The 9,976-nt window shown below is 45.5% G+C and overlaps 1 protein-coding gene across 6 annotated transcripts in view; it reads right to left on the reverse strand.

Annotated features, from left to right (window-relative positions):
- BIN1 (bridging integrator 1) overlaps positions 1-7,370 on the reverse strand; it is an 87,566-nt gene extending 80,196 nt beyond the window's left edge. For all 6 annotated transcript variants that reach the window (XM_009087868.4, XM_009087866.4, XM_018911392.3 and 3 more), the window contains exon 1: positions 7,218-7,370. In XM_009087868.4, coding sequence (XP_009086116.1) covers positions 7,218-7,301 — 84 coding nt within the window. In that variant the 5' untranslated portion in view covers positions 7,302-7,370. The remainder of the gene's footprint in view (positions 1-7,217) is intronic.
- Between the last annotated feature and the right edge of the window lie 2,606 nt (positions 7,371-9,976).

Below are 9,976 nucleotides of genomic sequence, written 5' to 3' on the forward strand. Positions count from 1 at the left end.
AACCAAATACGATCAATACAGAATTACCAAAAAAAGAATTAAAAAAAGAATTTCAGAACAGGTTACCAGCCTTCTGAAACTGCCTGTCAAATCCTTGCAGAGAGGGTAGCACTCCTGCATATCAAGAGATTAAATACAGCCCATGGTTTTCAGAGGGATTAGTTGCTGTTAAGTGCTGCTTTCTCCTTACTGAAGTTTGCACTCTCCATCCTGCCTGGCAGCCTATATTAAGAACACACTGCCACCCAGACTTCTTCTTTCTCATAGAGAATGGGCCAGAAAGAAAGGCAACACTGTCTGGCTTTCAGGACTCTCCCAACAGCACTTCCGTGGAAACGCTGACTTTCAGAAACTTCAACCTCCCAGCCACAGGTCTGAGTAAAGCTCACTCCAGCCCAGCCCAAACAGCAGAAAATTCTATGTTGCACATGGGTACTAGCAGAGATCTGAGCAAACACAGTACCTATGTCTCATTTCATAAAGCTGCTTCACAGTGACTCTGTGAGACCTCTGTCTATATCTGAATGCCCCAAGCTCTGGGGTCCAAGTTCATCACAAAATGCAACTCCCTGCTCTGGCAAACCCTTCCTGAATGCAGGCTCCCAACATAACAAAGGAGAAGCACAGGAAAAAAAAGGAGAGAAAAAAAGAGAAAAAAAAAATTAAACTACTGTACAACTTCAGCAAGTTGAAGAAATTTCTATTCCCTTCTGTTCCTTCACATCACAAATCAATAAATCTAAAGAGAACTACAAATTTACAGAGAGGTACTTTCTGAGCAGCAGCTAAGAAACAAAACTATGCAAGCAAGTTGGCATGATGAAAATATAACCAAAAAAACCCCAAACAAATTAAAAAAAACCCCACCTCAATCAATCCTATTTTCTGCTAATAAATACACTTCCAGTTTTTCTCCAGGAATGTGGCACAGGACCTACCCTGCAGTACTTGCCAGCTTCATGAAGATCAAACGGCTTCAGAGGCAGGGAAAGTGCCCAGGGAAACCTGAACAGCCTGAGGTCCACCAGCCACTTGGATGCACCTGCTGAGAAGACACCTGACAAAGATTTATTCACCCCCTGTGCCACTGCCAATAGCTTAGGCAAACTTGCAGGGGTTCCCCTCTCCTGTTCTGACAGCATTAAGTACTCAACTAATACCATATTTAAATTTGATTTTGACTAGCAAGAAAGTGGAAATTACTTTCTTCTTTCTCCCACCCCCTTCCTGTGAGAGATGTCCCCTTTTAGCTCAGCAGTAGGGATGTCAGAATGGCACAGGTTTGGTGGCACTCACGTATTCCATCTTGTAGTTGCTGGAGAAACCCAAATAAACAGTCCTTCAAGAGAAGGCTACAACAGCCTGAAGTCAGAATGGACCTTTTTGCACTATTCTACCTGCCAGCAGTGCTCTGAGGAGGCTTTATTGATATTTTAATGTTAGTTCCCATCTCACTGCTCTGGGGTAGAGAATGCACAGTCTCCTGGCCAACATTAATACAATCTTGCCCCCAAAGAAGCTGCTGGTCTGCACACCCTGAATGGGCCAGCCCACGTAGGGGGCTGAGCTGTGGCCAGCTCAGGGTGACAGACCTGCCAGCTCTGCTTGGCAAATTGAGTCTGCTCTGTGATCATGTCAGGGTGCCAGCACAGAACTTCTGGGAAGACAGGCTGACCCCCCTGCACAGGTAGGCAGCCAGGACTGTAAGATGATCCTTGCAAAGCTGCAGAGCTCACACCACAGGCAGCTCAGGTGTCTGGTCACCATCACAACAGCAGAAAAAAACAGCCACTCTAATACCTGTTAACCTAAGGGACCCTCTTGTCATCCCAAATGCTTCTTGGACCAGAACTTTATTATACATTTGAGCAAGCAATAGGGTCTTGTCTCTCTGACTAAAGAGTCATGAACAAAGGAAAACTTGTTTTATTCCCAGAGGCCCTAGTCCAGTTAGATGCTGAACATCTCAGGCTGCACCCAGCTCTCCCCAATGGCTTGGCTACAGCCAAGCAAAGAGCAAGCATGATGTTGGAAAGAAAACAAACATCTTGCCTGGAAAGACAAACCTTGCCTAACAGCATGCAGGATGGAGGGAGAGCCCGACAATATTTGATGTCACCTCCTGAGAGATGAGGTCTGTAACATTCTGTATGGCCTACAGCCTCTTTAAAAGTCCACAGAGAAAAAAGATCTTCCAGATCCTGCTTCACAAACCTGATCTCACAAGAACTGCACTGAAGAGGACTGTTTGCAAGACTAGAACTTACAGGGAAGATAAAGTGAAGGAATAGGGTTGGGCCTTTTCCAAACAGAAAATTCATCCATCCATGAGATTCTGCTTCACATAAGAAATCTGTTGCCAATAGCCAGATAGAAGGGCACCTTCAGCACAGCACTGTAAGTGCCCTGCCAGTCAAACCATTCCATGGGCAAGGAGACATGTGGAGCCTGGTTTCCTATTTCACCTCCTCCCTGTACCATGCAGATTATCTGATACCAGTAATACAGTCTGAGCTCATACTGGAATCATCTGAACATTAGGGGCATTAATTCAGATCTCCCTGCTGTATCCAGTTCCTGTTTTCCAGCAACCTTAAGGCATGAAGTACCTTTGAGACCCTACCCATCCCCTAAGCCCTGCATTCTTAAGAAAGCAAGCTAACAAAGCAAAAAGCCCTGTCTTTGTCATCTGGGGAGTCCCCCAAAAAAAAAACAAAAACAAAACGTCAATTTTCCTGCCAGATCAGCAGGCAAACAATACTTGTAGCTCTTCAGGCTATTTGTTCTTCACTGGCACAACAAGGCAGACTGCCACCAAACCATCCTACCCTATGCAAAGGCAAGAAAAAACCATAGAATCGTTACAGAGACAGAAGGATCCTGAAGGAAAGCCAATAAGGAACTTCTCTCAAGTAGACAGATGTATTACCTCCCAATAAGAGAGCTTTCTGCATCTACCACTTTTATAGAAAGGCTCCATCCCCACCTGCAGAGCATCTACAGAGCAGAAACTGAGAGCCTCTGACAGGTGAATCCTGATAACAGCTGCATTTAAATTTCCTTTATGGTTCTTGGGTACTGCTCATTAGTATGGACTCTCACCTGCCTCAACAGGGCTGAAATTTTATTCCAGGTGTTCCCTCCACTTATTGGAGCTTGACTTAGAAGGAGGAAAAATGTCTTATCAGGGCAAACTCAAAATGCAAACCATGCCTCCTGCAAACCCAGTTCCACCCAAACCACAATCTGTGTGACCAAGACTGCAGCCCAGCCTCCTTGGAGTGTGCATCCAGAGGAGAGCAGAACTTTGCTCTGACAGATGGTTTGACCAGGAAAACTTCAAACACATGTGGGCAAACATCAGTGGAATCAACAAAGCCAATAACAGGAAAACAAAGTGACATTTCATGGCAACAGGCGAGCCAGAGTCTGTAACTATAAACGGCAGTCTCTGACCTAAATGTGACCCCCTAACACAAGGGAGTTGGGATTTTCATACTAAACTTTGCCAGGTCCCACGTGGAAAACAAAGCCTTCCCCTTTGGTTAGGGATGGAGAAGGAGGAAAAGGGGATGCCTTGGTTTGTTGGTACATCAGAAGAAACCCATGACAAAATACAACAGTTTACACAGACTCTTCATTTCGCCCAGCTTTGTAAAAAAAAGAGAGTGAGAGACAACCACTACTATAAGATAAGAACTTCCCACACTCATTCTAAGTAAAAACAAATTAATTCCTTTCTACTCCTCTCCAGACCAAAAAAAGTTCCCAAAGGGAAAAAAAATAAAAAAAAAAATCTTTCTGATGTCAACTTTACAGTTCATCTCCTCAGACAAAGCTATTAACCTGTATGCAACTAAAATCAGCAGCTGGTGCCTGTACAGCCAATACATCTTTCCACACTGAACCTCCACCTAACATGCAGAAGGAAAGCAAAGAGCCTGATCCTGTGACAAGGACACTGCCAGCCAAGCTACTGACTCCCAACTCATTTGCTCCCCAAGCTCAGCTCCCTGCTGGAACCCCACAGAGGAGTTACCCTCACCCCCCCAGGATTGCATCAAGTCAGCAAGATGCTGCTTGAATTTGTTCAAAGCAGAAACATGCACATGCAGGCAGACACATCCAATAATAATGTCCAGAAACATTTTTATTGGAAATGTTTTCCTGTCCAGAAACAGGACATTATTAGAGGAAAATGGGAATTGTGGAAACTGGGGAGATTTTTTAAATTTTCCAAAGTGTCAAGATAAAACACGAACTTTAACCAAGATCATTACAGACATAAAGAACAAAAAAACTTCATAGCCTCACTGGAAGAGTTCAAAAGAGCAGCAAACACCAGGCTCCCTCTAAGACACCATGACAGTGGGGGCATTACATTTTTTACTCATATTTAAGAAGCTTAGAATTATGAGAAGTCCAGAGCTCCACATCTCAGTCTGAAAATCCTTCAGCTAAATTTAGGATGAATGGATCATGATTTCTAAATATCCTAATTAGTTGAAAAAGGTGATATGAGTTAGAAACAGTTGCATGAGTTCCTTCTGCAAGGTGTGTTCCTCTGGATAGCAGCATCAACTTATTTGATACATTTCACTGGACAATGGGCAAATTATTGCCCAGTGTTGTACTTGAGGCTACATCTGAGTAGAGATGGAGGTTAAAAGGGTGTCCATCTCCTTTGTAAAAAGCACATTTGTATATTTCCTGCAGGATTGCTCAAGTGCCTTCCAAAAATAGCCAACAGTTTTGCTGAAAGGCTCAAAACAAACAGCACTTCTGAAGGAATATCTTACATAGTTTACATAATAGGCATCTCAGAAGGGAAAAAAGGATGTGTACAGTGTTTCAATGTGAATTCTGCACTGAACAAAAAGACATCATTCTTTGCTTAGCACAAGGCTGAAATTCACCAGGAATAAAACTGCTGAGGTCAAAGCCTCAGGGCTCAAGTTGAGAGGGAAATATTCTCAAGGGAAGAACTTTTTTATCCTTGATTCAAATCAAAATACGATATGGAAAAGGAACAGTCAGCTTGTTTAAGCCTCAAAAAGGAAAAGTTCAACTCTAGACAAAATATATTCAGAAAAAAATCTAACATATTTTTAAGTTGTTACCAGATCCACCTCTGCATACTTCTGCTTACCATTTTTTTAAATTATTTAACACCTGCTCCTTATCTCCTGACCCACGGTTCACCCTTGCTGCTAAACACAGTATCTCAGTTTATAACTAAATACCACAAGTGCAGTGTCATAACCATTGGTGCTTCCACATCACTTCATATTCAGCTGTATCTCTCCTCACAACCTGAAAGCTAACACTGACACATATTCCTCAGTGAAAGTCTGTCCTTTATGGGTAAAATACTGAATGCTTCACAAAAGAAGAATTGTTACAGAGAATCCTGTAGCAGTATGAAGAGGCAAGTCAGATGATGAAGCAAGCAATGCTTTTTTTTTTTTTCTTTGAGAGCCCAGAGATTTAAGTTGCAATGTTTGCATCAGGATAACAACAACTGAAGGGTCTAAAATTTGTTAGCAAGTGCTTTGGGGTTGTTTTCCTTTCCTCCTTAGAGGAAAACAAGCTGTGCTGTGCTCTTCCCAAAGAGACAACTGCTTTCAGATCCTGCAAATCACCTGCAATACCCAGCTAACTCTCCATTATTATTGTCATTCCCAGTCCCCAAACACCACCAGGGAGTGAGCAAGGAAGTGAGCTAGATCAACAGCTGGCAGAAATTTGTGGAAAATCCTCCCTAGGAAAAGAACCTGTGTATGCTCGATAAGAGACAGGGCAGGGCTTGGCAGGACAAGCTTGGTTCCAAGCTGCACCACTAAAAACTCCATCGGCAGGCCCAGGAGCTCTACCACCTACCCTAACGTGAACTACAAATATGGTTGCCATCTGGTGGCTAACACAGAATGAACTTTAGCATCTGTGATGAGTTCAAGGTGAACTAGATTCCCTGTCCTGTCCCCTCTGGAACAACAGAAGGATAAAGAAAACCACAGATGTGGCCATTTGGCTCTTGTGTACAGAGTAAAGCCAGGACCTTGCTGCTGCAGTTCCATACTGGATCTGGGCATCCCTTGAACTTGTTTGACCGCTTGTTAAAGTCACTGGGGATTTTAACAAGCGGTCAGACAAGTTCAAGGGATGCTCCTAGTCTCGGCAAGTGAGCTATTAGTAGTGGATGCAGCATGGGCAACATTAAATAAAAGTGGTTTGGGCTGCCATTCTGACCCAGCAGCGTTTTTGAGCAGTGTCAGAGATTGGTACAAGGCTCAGGCCAACACTGCATTTAATCCCAGCCCTCCTAGATTAAATCTAGCTGCTAAAGATAACTCCCAGGGAACACGAGCAGCAGTGGGCAGATCTGCTCGCCCGCCCTCCCTCAAAGATGCACCAGTCCTTATTCAGTCAATGTCATCTCGCAGCAAACCACTGAAAACCAAGACGAGCGTGCCCGCAATAAAAGCAGCTGATCAATGTCCCTGCGTAAAACGCCCGATAATCCCTGCCCAGAGCCGGCAGCTGGCATCAGATGGAGCATGCCAGAGAGATGAACAGGAAAAGTATCCATTGCATATTCCTGGCACCTTCTGCCGGCACAGGGGTGGGCGGAGAGCAGCGAAAGGGCTCCCGGGATTCAGAAACCCCCCCTCTCCCAGCAGATCGGCACAATCTTTCAAGGCCCTATGGCTGAACCACCGTTCCAAAACGAGGAGCTCAAGGTCAGTACAGCAAGTAGCGACTATCACGCGATGCTGCTGGAAGACAAGGGCCATAAGAGTGTCCGTCTGCTTTCCCTCACCATCTTTGAGGTTACGCATTTAGCGCTACGGCAAAACACAGAACCGCTCTCGAAAACGCTGCATAAAGCACAGCCTAAATGCCACAAGGAGAGCTCTCCTCTGGTGAAACAATAAGCACCCACGGATCCAGCCCGAGCGTGCGGCGCTCCGTGCTCCCCGCCGGAGCCGATGCCATGTTTCCGCCGGCGGACGGCGATCCCGCAGCGCTCCCGCGGGGACACCCGGCATTCTCAGGATGCAGAGGGGCCCCGGTTCCGTAGGCAGGGAAGGCGGCTGCCACCCCCCGCCAGCACCCGCTGCGAGACGCATCCCTGCTCCGGGCAGGGCTGTCATCCCCGCTACCCGCGTCCCCCGCTCCCAGCCCCGCATCCCGGGGATGCCCCCCTGCCACCCTACCTTCTCCTGCGCCCGGGTCAGCTTCTTCTGGACGTTGCTGGCGATTTTCCCGGCCGTGACCCCCTTGCTGCCCAGCTCGGCCATCTTGCCTCCTCTTTTTAACGGGCTGCGAGCGACGGACCGGCAGGAAGGGGGGGAAAACCCGGCGGGCAGGCGATGGCCCCGGCCGTCACCGCCGCCTCCCGCCCGCCCGCCGCCTTTTAAAGGGATAGCGCTGCCTTACAGGGACAAGGATGGGGGCAGGTTTTGGACGGATTTCCCCCACCCTGCCTGCTCCATGTCCCCGCCGCTGCCCGTCCCAGAGGAAGGCAACAGGGTGGGAAAGTCTGGGAAGCATCGCAAGGGATTCATCTTAGGTGGTGGAATGAGTTTGCTGCCGTCTTTGATCCCGCAGCAAAACGGCACTCTTGTTTTAAGAGATCTGTGCCACTGATTGTTATCTGTGATTGTCCAAATTCATATGACAGAGGTACTTTCCAAATTACTCCTGGATATTCACAAGAACAAAAGAAAATTTAATTCCTTAAGGAAGGGCACCTGGAAATTAATCAAACCCCTGATTTTAAAAAGTGACATGAAATTTTAGAAGATTCTATCCTTTAATCTTGGAATAATGAATGTTGGAAAAGAGCCCTCATGTAACTGAGTCCAGACATTTCCTCAGCATCACCGTGTTCACCACTAACCATAACCCCAGGTGCCATATTCCCCCACTCTTTGAACACCTCCAGGGATGGTGATTTCACCACATCCCTGGGCAGCATATTTCAATGCCTGACCACCCTTTCAGTGAATAAACCTTTCCCAATATCCAATCTAAACCTCCCACAGCACATCCTGAAGCCATTTCCATTAGTTATGTCACTTGTTACCTGGGAAAAGAGAACAACCTCCACCTTGCTACAATCTCTTTTCAGGTGAGCACAGAGAGTGATGATGTTGCAGTTGAGACAGCCACGATACACAGAGTGTCATCATATAATTTCAGAAGGCTTCAACCCGTGCAGAGTAACGCCATACCTCATCAGAAGGCTTCAAGCATCTGCCCTTCTTGTTCTTTAGCCCAACCTTTTAAATTCTTCATCTTACATGCTTTACACCTGTGTGCCCTCTGTTCCCTTTGGTGGTTGGTCAGTGCCCCTGGGCACTCCATGGACTTGTGCTCCAGACCTTCCACCAGCCTTGTTACCCTTCTGTGGACACACTCCAGCACCTCAGTGTCTTTCCTGAATTGCACAGCCAGGAAACCAAGCACAGGATTTGGGGTGTGGCCTCACCAGTGCCAGGTACAGGGCACTGCCCTGGGCCTGGTGCCCACCCTGATGCCATTAGCCACGATGCCATTGGCCTTTCTGGCCACCTGACTTTCGTTTTGCTTTGCTGGATCTACTGGGCAAATACCTTTTGTGAAACTTTATTCCTTTACACGTCAGGACAGAGTTCTGCTTCCTGGAGCACAGGAAGCCTCCTCAGTGCTGTTATTCACATCCTAATCCTCAGCCCCCAAGCTTCCCTCGGTACCACACACCAGGGCTTGGGTGAGTTGAGGGGAAGCTTCCTTCCTTCCTATCCTGCTTCTGCACACTCATCCCAGTTCTTTGTGGGAGCTTGGGACTATGTGCACTCAGTACCCAGTACAGTACCAACCAATCCAGTGCTCTGCAGAAAATTGAGATATAGAACAAACTTGCATTTACCTGTAAGATGGGAACACCTATTTTAATTCAACAAAGGGACCAAAACCTCCATGTGTCCCCAGAGCATTTCACACAGTCATTATTTTTCCAGATGAAGTCTGTTATCTCCAGTTTCACACACAGAGGGAATAGTGTAGCGTGCACTACTGCAATGTAAAGCAACAGGTAAATGTTGAAGGTGATAACTTAAGACAGGTAAGCCAGGTTTTCCAACATATATGTCATTTATTGCTTCCCATTTCTGCTTCAGTACTATTTCTGTTCATTCAAAACAGAAAAGAAAAATAAAAACAATTGAAATAAAAACTATTGTCTTGCCAGGGCCCTTAGAAACTGTGAGCAGAGAAGCTGTCAACACCTCTTTGTAAGGCTTCATGAGACAGTGCCTCTGCATTTCTTGCCTGTTTTGACAATGGCTTTTTTAATGACAAAACCTTCATTCAGAATCTAGTTTAAATCCACATCCACGGTATACTTCAATTATGTGAGTATACATACTCTTCCCATTTAATAAAATGGGAATGTGTTCCAGTTGTGCATAGGAAAAGTGTAGGGATAGAGGACGTACTCAGTGTGTGACTACCCCTGATGCCAATCTGTATTGCAAACTGCAAATTTATTAAATTCCTTCCTGGCTTTACATCTAGTATTCATGTATCTGTATGATTAGCATTTAGTATTAATTTAGTATTCATTTTTTGTAGTATTTGTCTCAAATGCATCTGATTTTTTCCATAATTTCAGCCTTACTAGTTATTTTCATGTTACCTTTCTTCTTGGGTATCATCCATCATTTTTCTCTCACTTCCACCTCCCCCGCCTTAGCTGAGCTTTTAGGTTTTAAGGTTGAAAGATGCACATGTGGTTAAACATTTGTAACATCACGTTTAAAAGAGCAGATGTTTCAGGGTCAGAACACATTCCTCTCCACCCTACCTCATATATTTGCTTCTCCTGCTTAGGCTTTTCTTCAGTGGAACTGGTTTTGAGGGGATTTTTGTCTGATTACGTCCTTTCAAGTGAAAAGCAAATTAGCTGAGAAGAGAGTCCACAGCAAACATC

The sequence above is a fragment of the Serinus canaria genome, chromosome 7 (genome assembly GCF_022539315.1).
Source record: "Serinus canaria isolate serCan28SL12 chromosome 7, serCan2020, whole genome shotgun sequence".
NCBI lineage: Eukaryota > Metazoa > Chordata > Aves > Passeriformes > Fringillidae > Serinus > Serinus canaria.